Source organism: Macaca nemestrina, chromosome 4 (assembly GCF_043159975.1).
Source record: "Macaca nemestrina isolate mMacNem1 chromosome 4, mMacNem.hap1, whole genome shotgun sequence".
NCBI classification, from domain to species: Eukaryota; Metazoa; Chordata; class Mammalia; order Primates; family Cercopithecidae; genus Macaca; species Macaca nemestrina.
In genome coordinates this window covers 128,169,632-128,196,280 of record NC_092128.1, presented here as the reverse complement: position 1 = coordinate 128,196,280, position 26,649 = coordinate 128,169,632, and the positions used below count along the sequence as shown (strand labels likewise).

The following is a 26,649-nucleotide window of genomic DNA, read 5'->3' as shown; positions in this document are numbered from 1 at the left end:
GCAAAATAAAAGTAAATTTATTAGGAAAGTAAAGAAATAAAAGAAAAGCTACTCTATAGGCAGAGCAGCAGTGTGGGCTGCTCAACTAAAAATACTTACAGTTATTTCTTGATTATATGCTAACCAAGGAGTGGATTATTCATGAGTTTTACAAGAAAGAGATGGGCGATTCCCAGAACTGAGTGTTTCTCTTCTTTTTAGACCATGTAAGGTAACTTTCTGATGTTGCCATGGCATTCGTTAACTGTCGTGGTAAACATGACAATAACATAACATAACTGGTTGAAATGTCTTTCACATGCGAATGCATTATAATTAGCATGTAATGATCCGTGAGGACAATCAAAGGTCCCTTTTGTTCACATCTGGTTTTGGTGAATTTTTGTGGCTTCTTTACTGCAAACTGCTTTATCAGCAAGGTCTTTGTGAACTGTATCTTGTGCCAATCTCCTATTTATCCTGTGACTAAGAATGCCTGACCTCATGGAAATACAGTCCTGTAGGTCTCAGCCCCATTTTACCCAGCACCTGTTCCAGATGTAGTTGCTCTGGTTCAAATGCCTCTGACATGGCCACAGAGTGTTGCAATGTGGCTGGTCTGAACTGCAATGTGCTAGAAAGGTAAAATACAGGGTTACATTAAAAGATTTAGCTTCAAAAGCGTATATGCTTTATTAACCATTACACACTAATCACAAATTATAATAACAATATTTTGGATCTATTGGACTGATTAAATTGTTACAATCAATTCCTCCTGTTATTCCACCTGTTTCTTTTTTTTTTTTTTTTTTTTATTTTGAGACAGAGTTGCTCTGTTGCCAGACTGTAGTGCTGTGGCGGGATCTTGGCTCCTTGCAACTTCTGCCTCCCGGATTCAAGCGATTCTCCTGCATCAGCCTCTAGAGTAGCTGGGATTGCAAGTGCCTGTCACCACACCCAGTTAATTTTTCTATTATTGGTAGAGCCGGGGTTTTGCCATGTCAGCCAGGCTGGTCTTGAACTCCTGACCTCAGGTGGTTCGCCATCTCAGCCTCTCAAAGTGCTGGGACTACAGGTGTGAGCCACTGGGCCGGCCCCACCTTTTTCTTTTTACTTTTTAACATTTGGCCACTAGCACATTCAACAGTTACAAATGGCTCATATTTTACAGCAGAGGATTACCTCTTTTTTGAAATCTCAGGCTGTCTGCATGTGTTAGTACATTTTCACACTGCTATAAACAAATACCTCAGATTGCGTATTTTTTTTTTAAAGTGGTTTAGTTGAATCATAGTTCTACACGCCTGAAGAATCCTCAGGAAATTTAAAATCATGACCATGACAGAAGGTGAAGGGAAAGCAAGGCACATCTTACATGGTGGAAAAAGGGAGAGAACTTGGAGGAGGGACGTGCCACATTTTTAAACCATCAGGTATCTTGAGAGCTCCCTTACTATCACAAGAACAGCATAAGGATAATCCCCCCCAGTGATCCAATCACCTCCTACCCGGACCCTGCCCTGACAGGTGGGAATTACAACTTTTTATTTTTTCTTTGAGAAGGAGTCTCACTCTGTAGCCCAGGCTGGAGTGCAATGGTGCCATCTCGGCTCACTGCAACCTCTGTCTCCTGGGTTGAAGCAATTCTCCTGCCTCAGCCTCCCAAGTAGCTGGCACTATAGGCACGCGCCACTATGCCTGGCTAATTTTTGTATTTTTAGCAGAGGAGGGGTTTCACCATATTGTCAGGCTGGTCTCGAACTCCTGACCTCGTGATGGAGCCACAGAGTCAAACCATATCACTGCAAAGGATCCACAGCAAGGAAGGTCAGAACATCCAAATTTTTCTTTCTTTCTTTTTTTTTTTTTTTTTTTGAGATGGAGTCTCACACTGTCGCCCAGGCTGGAGTGCAGTGGCACGATCTCGGCTCACTGCAAGCTCCCCCTCCCGGATTCACGCCATTCTCCTGCCTCAGCCTCCCGGGTAGCTGGGACTACAGGCGCCGGCCACCACACCCCGCTAATTTTTTTTTTGTATTTTTAGTAGAGGCGGGTTTCACTGCATAACATCCAAATTTTAAAAATAATTGTCATTATATTCTTTCAATTTATGAATAACTATATTATATATCATTTATAAATGCATATGACGTTATACACAAGGTTAAACGCAAGTATCCTCTGGTGTTGACCTGGCTCAGATCAGGGAAGAAGACTTGCCTGTAAAGGCTGCTGCCTAGGCTGTTGTTTTTACTTCATTCAGCCCAGTGATCAAATATTCTGTCATTCAGGCATGAAGGGTGGGGCCTGAAACCTTATTCAATCAGGGGCCGTGGACTAGAAACTGTTCAATCAGGCATGCAGCTGGAGAGACCAGGACGCTTCCGTAATTTTCCGGGTCCTTTGTGTTTCTCTGTGTCTAGAGCTCCAGTTCTTCTCTTCACGGCTCTGCGTCCTCTGCTCCTAGAGGCCAAGACTCTGTGGCTTCGTGTCCTGCAGGTATTCGCAGATTTATGGCTAAAACACCGGAATCCCCTGGAAGCCGAGAAATGGTGAGTGCTGGGTCTGTCATCTGAGAGAGGGGCGGAAGCTGGTTGGAACCAGCTGAAAGTGGCTGTAGCAGGACCCAGACTTCCTCACAGTCCGCTCCGGGGTCTGAGGACCCATATCATCCTTGGCCCAGCTCGGCTCTTAGTCCCCTCGAAGCGTAAGATGCTGGGCAGCTCTGCCCTCCCAGCGCCTCATCTCACCCATTTTTGTTGTTTATAACGGAAAAGATTTAAGAGCAATGGGAGAACAATGAGCTTCTCCATAACTATTAAAATATAAGTTTCTTTTTCCCTGCCCTGCCCTATCAGACACCAGCAATCTTCTTTACAGTAATGGAAGCATGAACTGCATTGACCTCTTCCTACCAAACGGAAACAGGGCAGGCAGTGCATGCAGCCTTCCTTAGATGCGAAGGTTGAACTAAACTCTCCTGAATGTATCTTGAATCCCTCAAGTTTATAAGTTACTTGGTAATCTCGGCCCTGCTTTATGCAAAGCAACTTCCGGTTTCATTGAACTTTTTTTTTTTTTTTTTAAGATGAAGTCTCATTCTGTTGTCCAGGCTAGAGTACAGTGGTGCAATCTTGGCTCACTGCAACCTCCGCCTTCCAGTTTCAAGCAATTCTCCTGCCTCATCCTCTCGAGTAGCTGGGATTACAGGCATGTGCCACACGCCCAGTTAATTTTTGTATTTTTAGTAGACACGGGGATTCACCATGTTGGCCAGGCTGGTCTCGAACTCCTGACCTCGTGATCTCCCCACCTTGGCCTCCCAAAGTGCTGGAGTTACAGGAGTGAGCCACAGCGCCCAACCCCTTGTACTATTTATGTCTCAGCTCTGATTTTGGTTATTTCTTGTCTTTTGCGAGCGTTGAAGTTGGTTTGATCTTACTTTTGAAATTCTTTTAATTGTAACATTAGATTTTTAAATTGAGATCTTTCTAACTTTTTGATGTGGGTGTTTCGTGATACACATTTTGTTCTTAACACTGCCTTAGCTGTAACAGAGATTCTAGTATGTTGTATTTTGGCTGTAACTAGTTTCAAAAATTTTTTTTATGTCTGCCTTGATTTCATTATTTACAAAATAGCCATTTGGAAGATGATTACTCAATTTTTATGTAATTGCATCATTTCATATGTTTTTTGTGGTATTGTATTGAATTACTCTTCTATACATTTTCTTTTTAAAAGTAATGATAGAGAAACATAAGAAGAAAAAAATGCTGTGCTCTTAATCTAAATGCTAAAAATTATTCAATACTTAGTACCAACTCCCAGGGTGCTACGAAAATTAAATCACAAAATGTGTCATTCCCAACACAGTGTTCTGTGACATGCTCCTGAGCACATAGTACCTGCTTAATAAACATTTTATTAGTACATGTGTACATATTTCCTAGGTGCAGATTTACTCAGACATTGCTGCCTTCTGTTGTCCCTGTAAACTTAAAAAAGTCAACAAAAAATATAATATTTCAGCATGGTGGTTGGTTGTCTTTATTTGTATCACAAGTATGTGTATTGTGACAGACGTGGCGGGTGTAAGGGACTCTTTGCTGTGCCTGCTTTCTCTCGCTAATGCTAATAATGTGTCTGGGAAAGCACAATCCGCATTTACAGGGGACTTGTTGAAAAAGCCCATTCCTGGACCCTTTTGGATCCTGCAGAATCACTTTGCATAAAGCAGGGCCGAGATTATCAAGTAACTTATACACTTGAGGGGTTCAAGATACATTCAGGAGAGTTTAGTTCAACCTTCGCATCTAAGGAAGGCTGCACTGCCTGCCCTGTTTCCGTTTGGTAGGAAGAGGTCAGTGCAGTTCATGCTCCCATTACTGTAAAGAAGATTGCTGGTGTCTGATAGGGGAGGGCAGGGAAAAAGAAACTCATATTTTAATAGTTATGGAGAAGCTCATTGTTCTCCCATTGCTCTTAAATCTTTTCCATTATAAACAACAAAAATGGGTGAATGTTTTCTTCAAGTCTCGGTCTTTCTGCCCATGGGTGTGTGTGGTGGTAGCAGGTAAATAGATTGTGCTTTAAAGGCATATTCTCAAGATGCGGGTTTGATATGTCCAGAGCATCTTATCTGAAAATACATTTCAGAGAAAGAGGAGGAAAAGAAAAAAATCACTTTTTCTCAGGCATGCATATCTCAGATTAAGCGTGGTGTCCATTCTGCCTTTGGCAATGCCATCTGTTCGGAACTTGCAAATTTTTACTTCTCTACTTGTACTGTTGATCCCTAATGAGTTCGTTTCAACTATATTTTTATCGTTTTTATGATAGGCAAGGGGTTCTGAAAAAAAAATATTTTCTCTATATGCCATAACGTTCCATACATTTTCTTCATCTTGGATTCTTGTATGCCATGTAGAATTCTTACTACAAATTTATGACCTGCAATATTTAAAATGTTCCCATTGTAGCTGTTGAACGTGAGAAGGTGTAAATACTCAATATTTCTACTGGGGAAACACAATTGTCTTTGGATATTAGTGAAAAGTGAAACATATCCTGTTGGGGTTTTATCTGTGTACTCTATTATTTCCAGGCAGAACAGGATTTAGAAAATGCTCATTTAAACAGAATGGCATTTATTACCCAGAAAGTTCTGAAAAAACTGGCCGGGCGCGGTGGCTCAAGCCTGTAATCCCAGCACTTTGGGAGGCCGAGACGGGCGGATCACGAGGTCAGGAGATCGAGACCATCCTGGCTAACACCGTGAAACCCCGTCTCTACTAAAAAATACAAAAAACTAGCCGGGCGAGGTGGCGGGCGCCTGTAGTCCCAGCTACTCGGGAGGCTGAGGCAGGAGAATAGCGTAAACCTGGGAGGCGGAGCTTGCAGTGAGCTGAGATCCGGCCACTGCACTCCAGCCCGAGCGACAGAGCGAGACTCCGTCTCAAAAAAAAAAAAAAAAAAAAAAAAAAAAAAAAAAAAAAAAAAAGAAAGTTCTGAAAAAACTATTAGGAGATACTTGCTCTCCAGGGTGCTAAAGAAAGACTACTTAAAATTACTGTTAAAAATTACAGCACAGGGAAGTTATCTGCATCTTTGACTTTGCATAAAACTGATGTTTCTTTATAATTAAATTTAGGCCAAGTGTGGTGTCTCAGGCTTATAATCCCAGCACTTTGGGAGGCCGAGGCAGGCAGATCACATGAGGTCAGGAGTTCGAGGCTAGACTGGCCAACATGGTGAAACCTCGTCTCTATGGAAAAAACAAACAAAAATTAGCCAGGTGTGTTGCACGCATCTGTAATCCCAGCTACTTGGGAGGTTGAGGCAGGAGAATTGCTTGAACTCAGGAGGTAGAGGTTGCAGTGAGACGAGATTGCAGATTGCACCTCTACACTCCAGCCTGGGTGACAGAGCGTGACTCCATCTCTAAAAAAAAAAAAAAAAAGAAAAACAAATATATGTACATCCATATAATTAAATTTGGATTACAATTTACTTTTCTGAGAGGCGAGAAATATCACAGCAGTGATGTTGTGGCCTGTGTCCATCAGTACATAATACAAATGTATCCTAATAAAGTTGATAACAATGTTATTCACTTGGTTCAAGATCTCAATGACATTTTTTCCACTATTAATTATTATTCTCTTAATTATTAAGTACATTTAGGAGATTTCCTAGCTGAAGTGCATAAACCATCACATTTAATCTGGAAGTTGTCCTTTCTTTTTCGATGACTTTTTTTTTTTTTTTTTTTTTTGAGACTGAGTCTCGCTCTGTCGCCCAGGCTGGAGTGCTGTGGCCGGATCTCAGCTCACTGCAAGCTCCGCCTCCCGGGTTTACGCCATTCTTCTGCCTCAGCCTCCCGAGTAGCTGGGATTACAGGCGCCCGCCACCTCGCCCGGCTAGTGTTTTGTATTTTTTTAGTAGAGACGGGGTTTCACCGTGTTAGCCAGGATGGTCTCGATCTCCTGACCTCGTGATCCGCCCGTCTCAGCCTCCCAAAGTGCTGGGATTACAGGCTTGAGCCACCGCGCCCGGCTTCGATGACTTTTGCATATATTTGTCTTTTAAAAATGAAGGCTCTTATGTTTATTTACAGATGAGAGAAACTGGGAAAAACTCAGACTCTGCCGCTTACTGGATGTTTGACAAAATACTCTTAGTAGGCTAGAAACATTGGTGAGCTTGCTAAAAATTCAGAAATTCAGACTTTATCCGAAATCTCCTGAAACAAAATCTGCACAAGATCTTTAGTTTATTGCACATATTAAGACTTGAGAGGTACCTTCCAAGTCATCATGACTGTTCTATTTGAGAAATACACACCACTTATTCTCTATGACGTAAATATAGCACTCAAAAATAGTATGTCCAGCAGGTGAGGTGGGTCATGCCTGCCATCCCAGCACTTTGGGAGGCCAGGTGGGTGGATCACCTGAGGTCAGGAGTTCAAGACCTGCCTGGCCAACATGGAGAAACCCCATCTCTAGTAAAATTACAAAAATTAGCCAGGCATGGTGGCTTACGCCTGTAGTCTCAGCTACTTGGGAGGCTGAGGCAGGAGAATCGATTGAACCCAGGAGGTGGAAGTTGCACTGAGCCAAGATCATGCCACTGCACTCCAGCCTGGGCAACAGGGTGTGACTTGGTCTCAAAAAAAAGAAGAAAAGAAAAATAGAAAAAAAAGACATGTCTATGTTGATGCCCTTAATTTTATAATTTATCATCCAGAAAAGTATCAAATCTATAGTTGTATTGTGGATCTTATGCTATTCTCTTTTCTCAGAGTTAGAGAATACTTCAGTGTTAAAAATTATCTTGTTGAATAATTTTAGTCACTCTTGTAACTGAAAACCACTTCTTTTTACTCTCTTAAGTCAAATACAAATCTCTGCCTACAGATACATGGTAACTGTTTGTGTGTTCATGAGTGGTTTTTTTTTTTGTTTGTTTGTTTTGTTTTGTTTTTTCAGGGATTGTTGACATTCAGAGACATAGCTATAGAATTCTCTCTGGCGGAATGGCAATGCCTGGATCGTGCTCAGCAGAATTTATATAGAGATGTGATGTTAGAGAACTACAGAAACCTGGTCTCCCTGGGTGAGGAAAACTTCAATACACAATTCCTAATATATTGCCTTTCTCTCTTTTCTAAGATAATTTTGGTAATTTCTGCTTTGCATGAATATATTTTAGCTCTCCAATTTTAAGAAAATCTTGGGAATTCATTGGTGTAGAACAAATTCTTCACGATGTTTTATCTTGACCTGAACTTTTCCCTTTCCTGAGCTTATGTATCTTTTGCTCTAGGTTAGTGGCAATTCCAAAAATGTCATGGCGTAAAATAGCGTTTCCCATGCCTTAGAATTCAGTTGCCACCACCAATGTTTAATTCAGTAATACTGAGTAGTGAGATTAAGGACCCACAATTTTAAAATATTTTGTAAATACGTAGAAAGTTCTGTTATGAATCAATATTAATTTTCTAGAATTTTCTATTATATCCTCTTTACTAAGCATAATACTAGGTTGGTAGTTAAAGAATTCAGCAAGATTTATGTTACTTTTTTTCTTAATAAAACAGGTATTGCTGACTCTAAGCCAGACTTGATCACCTGTCTGGAGCAAAATAAAGAGTCTTGGAATATAAAGAGAAATGAGATGGTAGCCAAACAGCCAGGTAGGTGAGAGCGAATGAAGCAGATGACACAGATGAGAGGTACACAAATCAAGGAGGCAGCCAGCCCTTAAAATGTGGTCTGGGGAACTGTGCTTTGATGGAAAGAGTTTCTGAGAAGCTCAAGTCACTTTTTTCTTTTGCTCTCACACAGGGACACCTTCTGCCCCATGCTGTTAAATTCTCCAAGGATTCTGCTTTCTCTTCAATAATCTTTTTTCAAGTTCACAGTGTGAGCCAAAGTTTTCTTTATGGCTTATCAGGGACTGAAAAAACTGACTGCTTTGCCATTGCTTTTGGGGACACACTAATATCTGTGTATTTTTGAGAAACTCTATGTTAAACAGTTTAAAAAAATTTTTTTTTGTATCGTGTCTAAAATGTGTGAGAATAGTAATTTCTGTTTCATTGGTGGTTGTCCACTTTTCTACACAGACCATTCTGGTTTTTATTACTATAGCCTTGAAATATAGTTTAAAGTTTTTTACAAAATTTTTTTTCATTTTTTAATTGTTATATATGTATGTATGTATTTATTTAGAGGCTGGGTTGTAATACTTGCTGTGGGGGGATATGCAAGCAGGGTATTGCTTATGTCTTCATTTTACTGTTGTATGTTTTAGATATAGATTCATAAATGGTATTTCTGTATTATATGATAATTTCATTTTTAATTATTTGAAGAACATTTATGATATTTTTATGATGGCTGCATCTCTTTTCTCATCAACAACTTACATAGGTTTCAATTTCTTTATATTATCAACATAGTTGGTGTTTTGAAAAAATTTCTAGTGGCCATTGTAATTGGTGTAAGGTAATTTTGTTTTGTATTGTGACTTTGTTTTGCATTTTTCTGTAAATTATTAATTTTGTGCAACCTTTCAAGTCCTTCTTCCCATTTGTGTGTGTGTGTATATATATCCTTTAAGTTCTAGGGTACGTGTGCACAATGTGCAGGTTTGTTACATATGTATACATGTGCCATGTTGATTTGCTGCACCCATTAACTCGTCATTTACATTAGGTATTTCTCCTAATGCTATCCCTCCCCCATTCTCCCACCCCACGACAGGCCCTGGTGTGTGATGTTCCCTGCCCTGTGTCCAAGTTCTCACTGTTCAATTACCACCTGTGAATGAGAACACGTGGTGTTTGGTTTTCTGGCATTCTGATAGTTGGCTCAGAATGACGGTTTCCAGCTTCATCTGTGTCCGTACAAAATACATGAACTCATCCTTTTTTATGGCTGCATAGTATTTCATGGTGTATATGTGCCACATTTTCTTAATCCAGTCTATCCTTTATGGACATTTCGGTTGGTTCCAAGTCTTTACTATTGTGAATAGTGCCGCAATAAACATACGTGTGCATGTGTCTTTATAGTAGCATGATTTATAATCCTTTGGGTATATCCCCAGTAATGGGATGGCTGGGTCAAATGGTATTTCTAGTTCTAGATCCTTGAGGAGTCGCCACGCTGTCTTCCACAATGGTTGAACTAGTTTACAATCCCACCAACAGTGTAAGAGTGTTCCTATTTCTCCACATCCTCTCCAGCACCTGTTGTTTCCTGTTTTAATGATTGCCATTCTAACTGGTGTGAGATGGTATCTCATTGTGGTTTTGATTTGCATTTCTCTGATGGCCAGTGATGATGAGCATTTTTTCATGTGTCTGTTGGCTGTATGAATGTCTTCTTTTGAGAAGTGTCCGTTCATATCCTTTGCCCAGTTTTTGATGGGGTTGATTTTTTTCTTGCAAGTTTGTTTAAGTTCTTTGTAGATTCTGGATATTAGCCCTTTGTCAGATGAGTAGATTGCAAAAATTTTCTCCCATTCTGTAGGTTGCCTGTTCACCCTGATAGTAGTTTCCTTTGCTGTGCAGAAGCTCTTTAGTTTAATTAGATCTCATTTGTCCATTTTGGCTTTTGTTGCTATTGCTTTTGGTGTGTTAGTCATGAAGTCCTTGCCCATGCCTATGTCCTGTATGGTATTGCCTAGGTTTTCTTCTAGGGTTTTTATGGTTTTAGATCTAACATTTAAATCTTTAATCCATCTGGAATGAATGTTTGTATCAGGTGTAAGGTAGGGATCCAGTTTCAGCTTTCTACATATGGCTAGCCAGTTTTCCCAGCACCATTTATTAAATAGGGAATCGTTTCCCCATTTGTTGTTTCTTTCAGGTTTGTCAAAGATCAGATGGTTGTAGATGTGTGGTGTTATTTTTGAGGGCTCTGTTCTGTTCCATTGGTCTATATCTCTGTTTTGGTACCAGTACCATGCTGTTTTGGTTACTGTAGCCTTGTGGTATAGTATAGTATAGTATAGTATAGTATAGTATAGTATAGTATAGTATAGTATAGTATAAGGTAGTATAGTATAGGTAGCGTGATGCCTCCAGCTTTGCTCTTTTTGCTTAGGATTGTCTTGGCAATGCAGGCTCTTTTTTGGTTCCATATGAACTTATATTTTCCAATTCTGTGAAGAAAGTCATTGGTAGCTTGATGGGAGTGGCATTGAATCTATAAATTACCTTGGGCAGTACAGTATGGCCATTTTCACAGTATTGATTCTTCCTATCCATGAGCATGGAATGTTCTTCCATTTGTTTGTGTCCTCTTTGATTTCGTTTAGCAGTGGTTTGCAGTTCTCCTTAAAGAGGTACTTCACATCCCTTGTAAGTTGGATTCCTAGGTATTTTATTGTTTGTAGCAATTGTGAATGGGAGTTCACTCATGATTTGGCTCTCTGTTTGTCTGTTATTGGTGTATAGGAATGCTTGTGATTTTTGCACATTGATTTTGTATCCTGAGACTTTGCTGAAGTTGCTTATCAGCTTAAGGAGATTTGGGGCTGAGACAATGGGGTTTTCTAAATATACAATCATGTCATCTGCAAACAGGGACTATTTGACTTTCTCTTTTCCTAATTGAATACCCTTTATTTATTTTTCTTGCCTGATTGCCCTGGCTAGAACTTCCAACAGTATGTTGAATAGGAGTGGTGAGAGGGCATCCCTGTCTTGTGCTAGTTTTCAAAGGGAATGCTTCCAGTTTTTGCCCATTCAGTATGATACTCGCTGTGGGTTTGTCATAAATAGCTCTTATTATTTTGAGATATGTTCCATCAATACCTAGTTTATTGAGAGTTTTTAGCATGAAGCGCTGTTGAATTTTGTCGAAAACCTTTTCTGCATCTATTGAGATAATGACGTGGTTTTGTCTTTGGTTCTGTTTATGTGATGCATTAAGTTTTTTTGTGTGTGTATGTTGAACCAGCCTTGCATCCCAGGGATGAAGCCCACTTGATCATGGTGAATAAGCTTTTTGATGTGCTGCTGGATTCGGTTTGCCAGTATTTTATTGAGGATTTTTGCATGGATGTTCAGGGATATTGGTCTAAAATTCTTTTTTGTTGTATCTCTGCCAGGCTTTGGTATCAGGATGATGTTGGCCTCATAAAATGAGTTAGGGTGGATTCCCTCTTTTTCTATTGATTGGAATAGTTTCAGAAGGAATGGTACCAGCTCCTCTTTATACCTCTGGTAGAATTCAGCTGTGAAACTGTCTGGTCCTGGACTTTTATTGGTTGGTAGGCTTTTAATTATAGCCTCAATTTCAGAGTCTGTTATTGGTCTATTTAGGGATTCAACTTCTTACTGGTTTAGTCTTGGGAAGGTGTATGTGTCCAGGAATTTATCCATTTCTTCTATATTTTCTAGTTTATTTGTGTAGAGGTGTTTATAGTATTCTCTGATGGCAGTTTGTATTTCTGTGGGGTCGGTGGTGATATCCCCTTTATCATTTTTCATTCTGTCTATTTGATTCTTCTCTCTTTTCTTCTTTATTAGTCTTTCTAGTGGTCTATCAATTTTGGTGATCTTTTCAAAAAATCAGCTTCTGGATTCATTGATTTTTTGAACCCTTTTTTTGTATCTCTATCTCCTTCAGTTCTGCTTTGATCTTAGCTATTTCTTGCCTTCTGCTAGCTTTTAAATTTGTCTTCTCTTGCTTCCTAGTTCTTTTCATTGTGATGTTAGGGTGTCGATTTTAGATCTTTCCTGCTTCCTCTTGTGAGCATTTAGTGCTACAAATTTCCCTCTACACACTGCTTTAAACGTGTCCCAGAGATTCTGGTACATTGTGTCTTTGTACTCATTGGTTTCAAACAACATATTTATTTCTGCCTTCATTTCATTATGTACCCAGTAGTCATTCAGGAGCAGGTTGTTCAGTTTCCATGTACTTGTGTAGTTTTGAGTGAGTTTCTTAATCCTGAGTTCTAATTTGATTGCACTGTGGTCTGAGAGACAGTTTGTTGTGATTTCTGTTCTTTTACATTTGCTGAGGAGTGCTTTACTTCCAACTGTGTGGTCAATTTTGGAATAAGTGTGATGTGATGCTAAGAAGAATGTCTATTCTATTGATTTGGCTTGGAGAGTTCTGTAGATGTCTATTAGGTCTGCTTGGTGCAGAGCTGAGTTCAATTCCTGGATATCCTTGTTAACCTTCTGTCTTGTTGATCTGTCTAATGTTGACAGTGGGGTGTTAAAGTCTCCCAATATTATTGTGTGGGAGTCTAAGTCTCTTTGTAGGTCTCTAAGGACTTGCTTTATGAATCTGGGTGCTCCTGTTTTGGGTGCATATATATTTAGGATAGTTAGCTCTTCTTATTGCATTGATCCCTTTACCATTATGTAATGGCCTTCTTTGTCTCTTTTGATCTTTGTTGGTTCAAAGTCTGCTTTATCAGACACTAGGATTGCAACCCCTGCTTTTTTTTGCTTTGCATTTGCTTGGTAGATCTTCCTCCATCCCTTTATTTTGAGCCTATGTGCGTCTCCGCATGTGAAATGGGTCTCCTGAATACAGCACACTGATGGGTCTTGACTCTTTATCCAATTTGCCAGTCTGTGTCTTTTAATTGGGGCATTTAGCTAATTTACATTTAAGGTTAATATTGTTAGGTGTGATTTTGATTCTGTCATTATGATGTTAGCTGGTTATTTTGCCTGTTAGTTGATGCAGTTTCTTCCTAGCATCAATGATCTTTACAATTTCACATGTTTTTGCAGTGGCTGGTACCGGTTGTTCCCTTCCATGTTTAGTGCTTCCTTCAGGAGCGCTTGTAAGGCAGGCCTGGTGGTGACAAAATCTCTCAGCATTTGCTTGTCTGTAAAGGATTTTATTTCTTCTTCACTTATGAAGCTTAGTTTGGCTGGATATGAGATTCTGGTTTGAAAATTATTCTCTTTAAGAATGTTGACTATTGGCCCCCACTCTCTCCTGGCTTGTAGAGTTTCTGCCAAGAGATCTGCTGTTAGTCTGACAGGCTTCCCTTTGTGGGTAACCTGACTTTTCTCTCTGGCTGCCCTTAACATTTTTTTCCTTCATTTCAACCTTGGTGAATCTGACAATTATGTGTCTTGGGGTTGCTCTTCTTGAGGAGTATCTTTGTGGCATTCTCTGTATTTCCTGAATTTGAATGTTGGCCTGCCTTACTAGGTTGGGGAAGTTCTCCTGAAGAATATCCTGAAGTGTGTTTTCCAGCTTGGTTCCATTCTCCCCATCACTTTCAGGTATACCAATCAAACGTAGATTTGGTCTTTTCACATAGTCCCATATTTCTTGGAGGCTTTGTTTGTTTCTTTTTACTCTTTTTTTTTTTTGTCTTAACTTCTCTTCTCGCTTCATTTCATTAATTTGATCTTCAGTCACTGATACCCTTTCTTTCACTTGATCAAATCAGCTACTGAAGCTTGTGCATGCGTCACGTAGTACTTGTTCCATGGTTTTCAGCTCCATCAGGTCATTTAAGGTCTTTTCTACACTGTTTATTCTAGTTAGCCATTCATCTAATCTTTTTTCAAGGTTTTTAGCTTCTTTGGGATGGGTTCAAACATCCTCCTTTAGCTCAGAGAAGTTTGTTATTATTGATCTTCTGAAGCCTACTTCTGTCAACTCATCAAAGTCGTTCTCTGTCCAGCTTTGTTCTGTTGCTGGCAAGGATCTGTGTTCCTTCAGAGGAGAAGGGGTGCTCTGGTTTTTAGAATTTTCAGCTTTTCTGCTCTGGTTTCTCCCCATCTTTGTGGTTTTATCTACCTTTGGTCTTTGATGATGGTGACCTACAGATGGGGTTTTGGTATGGTTGTCCTTTTTGTTGATGTGGATGCTATTCCTTTCTGTTTGTTAATTTTCCTTCCAACAGTTAAGTCCCTCAGCTGCAGGTCTGTTGGAGTTTGCTGGAGGTCCACTCCAGACCCTGTTTGCCTGGGTATCATCAGCAGAGACTGCGGAACAGCAAATAATGCAGAACAACAAATATTGCTGCCTAATCCTTCCTCTGGAATCTTCATCTCAGAGGAGCACCTGCTGTATGATGTGTCAATTGGCCCTTACTGGGAGTCGTCTCCCAGTTAGGCTACACAGGGGTCAGGGACCCACTTGAGGAGGCAGTCTGTCCGTTCTCAGAACTCAAACACCATGCTGGAAGAACCACTGCTCTTTGCGGAGCTGTCAGACAGGGATGTTTAAGTGTGCAGAAGTTTCTGCTGCCTTTTGTTCAGCTGTACCCTACCCCCAGAGGTGGAGTCTACAAAGGCAGGCAGGCTTTGTTGAGCTGCAGTGGGCTCTACCCAGTTCGAGCTTCTTGGCCGCTTTGTTTACCTACTCAAACCTTAGCAATGGTGGATGCCCCTCCCACAGCCAGGCTGCCACCTCGCAGTTTGATCTTGGACTACTGCGCTAGCAGTGAGCAAGGCTCCATGGGTGTGGGACCTACTGAGCCAGGCACGGGATATAAACTCTTGGTGTGCCATTTGCTAAGACCATTAGAAAAGCCCAGTATTTAGGTGGCAGTGTCCCGACTTTCCTGATGCAGTCTGTCACGGCTTCCCTTGGCTAGGAAAGAGAATTCCCCCGATGCCTTGCTCTTCCCAGGTGAGGCGATGCCCCACCCTGCTTTGGCTCACCCTCTGTGGGCTGCACCCACTGTCTAACCAGTCCCATTGAGATAAACCAGGCACCTTAGTTGGAAATGCAGAAAGCACCCATCTTCTGCATCAGTCACACTGGGAGCTGCAGACTGGAGCTGTTCCTTTTTGGCCATCTTGGAACTGGGTGTATATCTGTTTTATTAAAGTTTAGTTTAATCATTTGTCCATTTCTTTTCTTTTTCTTTTCTTTTCTTTCTTTTTTGTTTTTGAGATGGAGTTTCGCTCTTGTTAGCCAGGCTGCAGTGCAATGGCACAGTTTTGGCTCATGGCAATCTCTGCCTTCCAGATTCAAACAATTCTTCTGCTTCAGCCTCCTGAGTAGCTGGGATTAGGGATGTGCCACCATGCCCAGCTAATTTTGCATTTTTAGTAGAGATGGGTTTCACCATGTTGGTCAGGCTGGTCTCAAATTCCTGACCTCAGGTGATCTGCCCACTTCAGCCTCTCAGAGTTCTGGGATTACGTGTGAGCCTCTGCACCAGGCTCATTTGTTCATTTCTAAATCAAGTAATTATTAGATTATTAAATCATCAGTTATTGTTGTCTAGTTCTAGGAGTTGTTTATATATTCTCAATATTAAGTCATCACATGTGATTTTCAAATATTGTCACCCATTTCTTGGGTGACACTGTCACTCTATTAAATGTTTTATTTGACTGCAGAAATTTTGAAGTTTAGTCCAGTTAAAGTTTTCTGTTCTCCTATTCGTGGCTCATACATTTGATGGCATGTCTAAGAAAATGGTGCCAAGACCAATGTCATGTCTTTCCACTGTATTTTTTTCTAAGAGTTTCATTAGTTTTTTTTTTTATTAGTCTAAGTATTTTGTTTAAAATATCTTTTGTATATGATGCAATTAAAGTATTCAACTTCATTTTTTCAATGTAGATATCCAGTTTTCAACATTATCTGTTGAAGGGATGATATTTTCTCCATTGTCTGCTCATGGCAACCTTGTGGCAGATTATTTGGTCATGCACAGAAGAGTTCATTGCTGGTCTCCCTATTTTATCATGTCTTTATCTGTCTTTTTGTGAATACCACATACTGTTATTGCAGCTTTTTATTGTGTTTTGAAATTATGGAGCATAATGCCTCTGTGTTTTTCATGTGCGTTTCTCTAGATATAGTTCATAATAAAATTTAAAAATTTTAAACAATATTTCAGGAATAAATATACTTTTGGAATTTTGATACAGATTATATTAAATTTGTTCACCACTATGGGTTATACTGACTTCTTAACAAATTAAGTTGTCACTTAAATATGTTGACCCTTGAGCAAAAATATTAAATTAAATTAAATTATATGACCTTGTGCAAGAATATATTGAAGAATGTGTTTATTTCCACATATTTTTGATTTGCCAGTTTTACTTTTTTCCTTTTCATTTTTATTTAGTTTTGATTAGAAAACATACACTGTATGATTTTGCTTTTCTTAAATTTTTTTTGACACAGCATTTCTCACTCTGTTGCCCAGACTGTAGTGCAGTAACACAATCTTGTCTCACTGCAGCCTCAACCTCTTGGACTCAAGTAATCCTTCCACCATGGCCTCCTGAGTGGCTGGCACTACAGGCCTACCCTACCAAGCCCAGCTAATTTTTTTTTTTTGAAATGGAGTCTTGCTCTGTTCCCCAGGCTGGAGTGCAGTGGTGCAATCTTTGCTCACTGCATCCTCCGCCTCCCAGATTCAAGTGATTTTCCTGCCTCAGCCTCCTGAATAGCTGGGACTACAGGGGCCCACTAACACACCTGGCTTTTTTTTTTTTTTTTTAATTTTTTTTTTTTTTAGTAGAGATGGGGTTTCACCATGTTGGCCAGGATGGTCTCGATCTCTTGACCTTGTGATCCACATGCCTTGGCCTTCCAAAGTGCTGGGATTACAGGCGTGAGCCACCGTGCCCGGCCATGCCCAGCTAATTTTTAATTATTTGTAGAGACAGGGTCTCACCATGTTCCCAAGGCTAGTATCAAACCTCTTGCCCCAAGTGATCCTTCCACCTTGGCCTCCCAAAGTTCTGGGATTACACCTGTGAGCCACTGCACCTGGCTGATCTTTTTAAATTTACTAAGACTCGTGTGTTCTAACAGAATGCACCAGGTGCAAATAAGAATATTGTGTATCCACTTGCTTTTGACTGGAGAGTTCTGTACATGTCTGTTTAGCCTATTTGGTTTGTGATATGGTATAGATGCCCTCCAAATCTCATATTGAAATGTAATCTCCAATGGTGGATGTGGGGCCTAATGAGAGCTGTTTGCATCATGGAGACAAATCCCTCATGAATGACTTGGCACAATCCCCTTGGTAATCATAGAGTTCTCAGTCTGTTAATTCACATGAGAGCTGGTTGCTTAAAGGAACCTGATTACTCCACCTCACACGTGCATCATCTTTCACCATGTGACATGTTTGGTTCTTTTTTGCCTTCCACTATAATTGTGAGCTTTTTCATATCCTCACCAGAAGCAAATACTGGCATATACTTCTTGTACAGTCTACTGAACTGTGAACCAAAGAAATCTTTTTCTTTATAAATTACCCAGTCTCCGGATCACGAGGTCGGGAGATCAAGACCATCGTGGCTAACACGGTGAAACTCCGTCTCTACTAAAAATACAAAAAAATTAGCCGAGCGTGGTGGTAGGCGCCTGTAGTCCCAGCTACTCAGGAGGCTGAGGCAGGAGAATGGTGTGAACCTGGGAGACGGGGCTTGCAGTGAGCCAAGATTGCACCACTGCACTCCAGCCTCGGCGACAGAACAAGACTCTGTCTCAAAAAGATAATAAAAATAAAAATAAAAAAAAAGTTACCCAGTCTAAGGTTATTTTCTATAGCATTGCAAAATGAATTCATACACAATATAATGTTCCTCAGGTTTTCTGTTTTTTAATTGATTTTTTTATTTAAATTTTTAATTTATTATTGAAAGTGAGGTCTTAATGTTTATAATTTTATGTTGCTATTTGATTTCTTGCTTCATTTTTGTAAATATTTGCTTTATACATTTTGAAGCCCTGATGTTATATATGCATATACATATAGATAGACATAATAGTTATAGATTCCTAGTAAATGGACTCATTTTACCATTATATAATATCAGTCTTTGTCTCATGCTAGTAATCAGTCTTTGTCTCATATTAGTAACTAGTAACGTCTCATGCTAGTAATAGCATTTAAGATAATATGGATTATCTTAAATTTTATAAATTAATATATACATTTCTTTTGTGTGTCTATAAAGATTTTTTCTTTGTGCTACATTAGAGATTTTATAAAACCTGTTAATGCTACAACAGTATATTTTAACCTGGTTTAAAAAAATGACTTCAGTTGCATAGAAAAATTTGTCCTCATTATATCTACCCTATGCTTCTATTGATGTTGCTAATTGTATCATTTTATGTTTTATGATTTTTTTATGCTTATATCTTTCAAATTTTAAAGAATAACTAAAAATGTTTTCTGCAGCATCACAATAATACCACGGATTTGTTTTGTGTGTGTATATGCATGTTTCTCAAAAACATGTATTTTATATGATTATATATTTTTTTCGTCTATTATTTTAAGTTGAAAGACCTCTTTTCAGCATTTTATTTAGGGCACATGCGGTGCTTATATGTTTTTCCAGCATTTGTTTATTCTGGAAGATCTTTATTTTTTATTTATTTTATAGTACATTTTTTGCTGGTTACATTATTCTCACAATGAAGATTTTTTCTTCAGCCTTTGACCATTTAACACAGTTCTTTTCTGACCTGCAAGGTTTCTGTTGACAAATTCACTGGTTGTCTCAGAGGACTAGGCTTGTAAATAATACCTCACTTTTATCTTGCAGCTCCCAAGATTATATTCTGGTTTGTGACTTTTGAAACTTTGCTTAAATATGTGTTATGGATCTTTTTATATGTATATATCCTAGTTTGTTTGTTTAGTTTCTTCATTTTTTACATTACTTTTTTCATACTTTAAATTTATTTCAGTTATTCTTTTTTACCTTCACAATTGTCTATTTTTATTATTCCAAGCCTTTTGTTGATATTCTCACTTATCTGATGTCTGGTTTTCCAGTTTTCTCATTGAGCAAAATATGGATTATCTTAAATTTTATAAATTAATATATACATCTTTATTTTTATAGTTGCTTTTGAAAATTTTGTTTTTTTTGATTGGACCATGTTGCCCAAATACTTCGTATACATTATAATCTTTGGTTAAGATTTAGACATTAACATAAAACTGCCTTTCACAATCTTTATAATGCAGCTCTTTTCTGGTATAGCCTGAAACCAATTGTCTTAGGTAGAGGTTTTGGGAGTCTCCCAAATATGTTCTCATGATGTGTCTTGTCTGCAATTTTGTATTTATTTTTCAGTTAGAAGACTTCTTCACATTACTTGTCAATAACTACTTTCTACACCTATTTTCCATCCATGGTACTGCAGTCTTTCTGCTGTTGTAACATTCACTTTTGATCTCAAGACTTAAAGCTGTCATTAAAGGCACCATGTTCTATTGGGGATGAGGAAGGGCTGTGTTGGGTAAATGTAGCTGACTTTTCTTTTCTCTATATATGGCTTTTGACATTGTGCTCACATCGGGCACACACTTACTCTATAAATTTCCACCAAAGGTATTTTGATTACTATGATGTTGTTACATTTATACATCTATGAAGGAATTGTGGCCTGTAGTATTTTGATATGCCATTTTGCTAATGTGCCTTGTATAATTTTATATATTCGATTTGTAAAGTATATTTATCTGAGTCTAGTAAGTGCTGTAACTTGTGATTTTTATGTCTTTCAGTTACATGTTCTCATTTCACCCAAGAACTTCATCCAGAGCAGGGCATAAAAGATTCACTCCAAACAGTAATACCGAGAACATATGGAAAATGTGGACATGAGAATTTACAATTTAAAAAATGCTGTAAAAGTGTGGGTGAGTGTGAGGTGCACAAAGGAGGTTATAATGAAGTTAACCGATGTTTGTCAAATACCCAAAACAAAATATTTCAGACTCATAAATGTGTCAAAGTCTTTGGTAAATTTTCAAATTGCAATAGACATGAAACAAGATGCACTGGAAAGAAACATTTGAAATGTAAAAAATATGGCAAATCATTTTGCATGTTTTCACACCTAAATCAACATCAGATAATTCATACCAGGGAGAAGTCCTACAAATGTGATGAATGTAGCAAATCCTTTAACCCCTCCTCAAACCTTACTGCACATAAAAGAATTCATACTGGAGAGGAACCCTACAGATGTGAGGAATGTGGCAAAGCCTTTAGGTGGCCCTCAAACCTTACTAGACACAAGAGAATTCACACCGGAGAGAAACCCTACACATGTGAAGAATGTGGCCAAGCCTTTAGGTGCTCCTCAACACTTACTAATCACAAGAGAATTCATACTGGAGAAAGACCCTACAAATGTGAAGAATGTGGCAAACAAAGCCTTTAGCTTATCCTCATCCCTCACTGAACACAAGAGAATTCATACTGGAGAGAGACCCTACAAATGTGAAGAATGTGGCAAAGCCTTTAGCGTATCCTCAGCCCTCACTGAACACAAGAGAATTCATACTGGAGAGAAACCCTACACATGTGAAGAATGTGGCAAAGCATTTAGCTGCTCCTCAACCCTTAAGACACATAAGAGAATTCATACTGGAGAGAAACCCTACAAATGTGAACAGTGTGACAAAGCTTTTAAGAGGCATTCAAGTCTTGCTAAACATAAGATAATTCATACTGGAGAGAAACCCTACAAATGTAAATAATGTGGCAAAGTCCAGCCCTCAGGTCTTATAATACAGAAAATAATTTATACTGGAATAAAACATTACAAGTGTAGAGAATATGAGAATATGGACAAGCCTTTAACAAGTTCCAAACCTTAATAGAAAATTAGAGAATTCATATTGGACAAAAATTTTAAATGTGAAAAAATGTAACAAAGCCTTTGACCAACCCTCAAACCTTAATGAACCCAAGAGAATTTATTTTAAAAAAATGTATTTTTTTGAGATGGCATCTCCCTTTGTCACCCAGGCTGGAGTGCAGTGGCACGAAGTCAGCTCACTGCAACCTCTGCCTTCCAGGTTCAAGTGATTCTCCTCCCTCACCCTCATGAGTAGCTGGGATTACAGGCATCTGCCACCACTCTGGCTGATTTTTGTATTTTTAGTAGAGATGGGGTTTCACCATGTTGACCAGGCTAGTCTTGAACTCCTGACCTCAGGTGATCCACCTGCCTCAGCCTCCCAAAACGTAAGAGAATTTATATTGGAGAGACCCTAGAAAGGTTAAAAAAAAAAAAAAAAAGCGACAAAACCTTTAAGCACATCTTAGGCCTTACACAATATCTGTTCATTTGTTCTAGAGAGAAACCCTATAAAAGCAAAGAATGTGGTAACGCTTTTAACTAGTCTTGAACCTTCATTATACATAAGAGAATTAATATTAAAGAGAAACCCTACAATAAGGAATATGGCAATTTCTTTAAAAAGTCCTCAAACCTGAATAACTGTAAGATAATTGATATTGGAGAGAACCCCTGCAATTGTAGAAAAAAATGTGGCAAAGCCTTTAACTGGTTCTCCATCCTTATTTATTAAAAAATTTTATACTGGAGAGAAACTCTACAGATATAAAAATGTGACAGAGCATTTAACCTTATCTCAAACTTTTCTAAAAAATAGAAATCATACTGGTGAGAAACTAGAAATGTGTTAAATGTGGCAAGGCCTCTAAATGGTAGTCACACGTTATGGTAGGTAAGATAATTTATACTGAAGAAAAACTACAAATATGAAATGAACAATGTGGCAAAACTTTTAATAAATTCTGACACCTTATGGCACAAGAAAGCATTTATACTAGAGACAAATTGTAGAAATACAAAGAATGTGAAAAGCCATTAATATCAGCTCACATTTTACTCAATATCAGAAAGTTTATACTTAATAAAAGCATTATAGGTTGTGCGTGTTGGCTCATGCTTGAAACTCCAGCACTTTGAGAGGCCAAGGTCAGTGGATAATGAGTTCAGGAGTTCAAGACCAGTCTGGCCAATATTGTGAAAGCCCATCTCTACTAAAAATACAAAAATTAGCTGGGGGTGGTGGCATGTGCCTGTAATCCCAGCTACTCTGGAGGCTGAGGCAGGAGAATTGCTTGAACCCGGGAGGTGGAGGTTGCAGTGAGCCAAGATAGAGCTGCTACACTGCAACCTGGGTGACAGAGCAAGACTCCATTTCAAAAAAACAAAAAAAAAATTATAAATATGATTACTGTAAAAATACCTTCTTGAAAATATAGCCCTTTAAAGTAAAGACTATTTATTCTGAAGACAAACATATGAACAGAAAGAGGATTGTTGTGTCTTTACTTGCATTACAGATATTGTATGCATTCTATATTAAAGGAAAACCCTGAAGCAGATGCTCAAACTTTGTTGAACATCAGAGAATTTATATTGCAGAGAAAGCCTAAACATGTAATGAATGCGAAAAAACATTTGTTCAAAAACTACAGCTTAGAAAACATCAGTTTATACTAAATATTTTTGCAGATCCAGTAAATGGGGAAAATATATTTAACCAAAAAGTACGTCTATATAAACATTTGAGGATTAACAGTAGAAAGAATGAAGGCACTGAAACTAGACATTATACTAAATCAGAGTGTTGAGTGTAAAAGAGATCCAAAGATAACACTATGTACATTTTAAAGAAGTAGATTTTTTTGGAGATTTATAATTATATTCGAGGTATGCTTTTTCTGTAAAAAAAAAAAAAAAAATACAGATTTTCTGAGAAGCAAATAATATTGTAACTCAAGTCTCAGATTACTTCATGTTGATTCTTTCATCCCATTGTTTGTGAAAGTATTTGATCAATTGTTGCATCAGAGATATAAGAGATTGTTTATCAATTGTACCTTTATGTAATAAAATGCAATAAATTTAAAAAATTTTTAAAGATTATGTGTGAACTTAATTTTTCATTTAACAAAGTTGTTTTTAATGTGTTAAAACTGTTGTGCTTTCAATGAAGTGTTAATTTGCCATAAACATGAATGTGTCTCATCTTAAGGTTCTAAGTAAATGATGGGAACAATATACTATTTGTTAATGTAGGGGAGTAACATCTCTAGTAATCTCTTTTTTGCCAGTGTTTTTTGTTTGCTTGTTTGTTTTGAGACGGAGTCTTGCTCTGTTGCCCAGGCTGGAGTGCAGTGGTGCAATCTCAGCTCACTGCAACCTCCGCTTCCTGGGTCCAAGCAATTCTCCTGTCTCAGCCGGCCAAGTAGCTGGGACTACAGGCATGTGCCACCACACCTGGCTAATTTTTGTATTTTTAGTAGAGATGAGGTTTCACCATGTTGGCCAGGCTGGTCTTGAACTCCTGACCTCAGGTGATCCACCTGCCTCGGCACCCCAAAATGCTGGGATTACGAATGTGAGCTACCATGCCTGGCCCTCCAGTGGTTTTAAACTGGAAAGAAGTTGAAGAATTTTGTTCTCATAGGTGAAATTTGTATTCTTTTGTACCTTATTTAGATTTTTAAAAATTTTTTGTGGGTAGGTAGTGTGCATACACACTTATGGCATATATGAGGTATGTTAACACAGGCATACATTATTTAATTATCACGGCAGAGTATATGAAGTATTCATCACCTCAAGCATGTATTTATACTTTGTATTACAAACACTTCCATTATACAGTTTTAGTTATTTCAGTATGTGCAACTGAATTATTATTAACCATAGGGTCGTTTTATGATCATAAAAATTACATGAATATAATTAATATCCACACATTTCTGAGTCTTGATTAAATATTTTTAAAAATTGGTTTTATATATTTTTTGTACATGTGGCCTCTCTGCTGACCAACAAAGACAGACTTTTCGTTTTTATTTATATAGAGTTACATATACAAATATATTACTCTAAAGATGTACCAGCCAGGTGCAGTGGCTTATGCCTGTAATCTCAGCACTTTGGGAGGCAGAAGTGGGCAGATAATTTGAGGTCAGGAGTTCAAGACCAGCCTGGCCAACATGATGAAACCCCATCGCTACTAAAAATACAAAAGATGATCTGGGCATGATGATGTGTGCCTGTATTCCCAGCTACTAGGAAGGCTTAGGCAGGAGAATTGCTTGAACCTGGGAGGCAGAGGTTGCAGTGAGCCAAAGTGGCACCACTGTACTCCAGCCTGGATGACAGAGTGAGACACCATAAAAAAAAAAAAAAGATATACCTTAAGTATAAAAAAAGTTATATAGCAAGTGAGAGTGTTTGTGTGCAACTTTGTATATGCATTTTCAGAACAGAAAAACAATATTGAAACAAAAAAGATTATTAAGGTGGATAATTAATGAGAAACCTGGAAACCTTAGAGATTCTCAAAATAAATCTATATTCTGTGCCTTACATTGAATTCATTACTGTAAAATCTTATCCCACCCAAATCTTATCTCAAATGATAATCCCCACGTGTCAGTGGAGGTACTTGGTGGGAGGTGATTGGAACAGGGGGGTGATTTCCCCCCATGCTGTTCTCATGATAGTGAGTTCTGAAAAGATCTGATGGTTTTATAAGTGGTGGTTTTTCCTGCTTTCCCTCTCTCCTGCTGCCCAGTGAACAAGGTACTTGCTTCTCCTTTGCCTTCCACCATAATTGTAGGTTTCCTGAGACCTCCCCAGCCATACAGAATTATGAGTAAATTAAACCTCCTTTCTGAATAAATTACCCATTCTCTGGTAGTGTCTTTGAAGTAGTGTGAAAACAGACTAATACAGAAAATTAACACTGGGAGTTTGGGGCACTACTATAAAGATAATTGAAAATGTGGAAGTGACTTTGGAACTGGGTGATAGGCAGAGGTTGAAACAGTTTAGAGAGCTCAGAAAAAGAAAGATGTGGGAAAGTTTGGAACTTCCTAGACACTTGAATGCTTTTGACCAAAATACTAATAGTGATATGGATGATAAAGTCCAGGCTGAGGTGGTCTCAGATGGAGATGAGAAACTTATGTTTAAAATGGAAGCAGAACATAAAAGTTTGGAAAATTTGCAGCCTGACCATTAGGTAGAAAATAAAACCCCATTTTTTGAAAAGAAATTCAAGCCACTGCAGAAATTTGCAACAGTAAAGAGGAGCTGAATGTTAATAGACAAGACAATGGGGAAAATGTCTTTAGATCATGTCAAAGATCTGAGACAGGTCCTTCCATCACAGGCCAGGAGCCCTAGGAGGCAGCAATGATTTCATAGTCGAGGCCCCACTGCTCTATGAAGGCCCCACTGCTCTATGAAGTCTTGGAACTTAGTGCCCTGCATCCCAGCTGCTCCAGATCCAGCTGTGGCTAAAAGGGGCCAAGGTACAGCTTGGGTTATTTCTTCAAAATGGCAGTCCTCAAGCCTTGGTGGCTTCCATGTGTGTTGGGCATGTGAGTGAACATAAGACAAAAGTTGAGTTCTAGGAACCTCTGCCTAGATTTCAGAGGACGTACAAAAATGCCTGGATGTTCAGGCAGAAGTCTTCTACAGGGGCAGAGCCCTCATGGAGAACCTGTAATAGGGCAATGCAGAAGGGAAATGTGGGGTTGGAGCCCTCATGCAGAGTCCCCACTGAAGCTGCCTACTGGAGTTGTGAGAAGTCCACTATACTCCAGACCCCAGAATGACAGATCCACCATGAGCTTGCACTGTGCACCTGGAAAAGCCACAGGTATGCAATTCCAGTCCATGAAGGAGCTGCCCAAGGCCATGAGGGCTTACCCCTTTATCAGCATGGCCCAGATGTGGGACATGGAGTCAAATGAGATCATCTGAGACCTTTCAGATTTAATGACTGCCCCAGTGGAATTCAAGCTTGCATGGGGCCTGTACTTCCTTGGTTTTGGCCAGTTTCCCCATTTGAAAGAGTTTGTCTGATTCCTGTACCCCCACTATATCTTGGAAGTTACTAACTTGCTTTTGATTTACAAGTTCATAGGCAGCAGACACTTGCCTTTTCTCAGGTGAGACTTTGGAGTTAGACTCTTGGATTAATGCTAAAATGAGTTAAGACTTTGGGGGACTGTTGGGAAAGCATGTTTGGTTTTGAAATATAAACAGGGCATGAGATTTGGAAGGGGCCAGGAGCAGAATGACACTCATGGTGTTCTTGTGATACTGAGAGAGTTCTCATGAGATCGGAAGAAGTGGTCATTTTTCCTGCTCTCCTTCACCTAGTGAAAAAGATATCTGCTTCTTCTTCACATTCTGCCATTCTTGTAAGATACCTGCTTCTCCTTCACCTTCTGCCATTCTTGAGGCCTCCCCAGTCATGCTGATCTGTGAGTCAAATTAGCCTCTTTTCTTTATAATTTACCTAATCTTGGGTGTGTCTTTATAGCAGTGTGAGAATGGACTAATAGACACAGTAACTTAA

The 26,649-nt window shown here is 38.9% G+C and overlaps 1 protein-coding gene across 1 annotated transcript; it reads left to right on the top strand.

Annotated features, from left to right (window-relative positions):
* The first annotated feature begins 2,495 nt into the window (after positions 1-2,495).
* On the top strand, positions 2,496-20,979 carry LOC105495943 (zinc finger protein 722-like). Its single transcript, XM_024797334.2, is given in 5 exon segments — positions 2,496-2,534; positions 7,476-7,602; positions 8,087-8,182; positions 19,999-20,648; positions 20,650-20,979. Coding segments are annotated over 5 exon segments (1,242 nt in total).
* Positions 20,980-26,649: the final 5,670 nt, after the last annotated feature.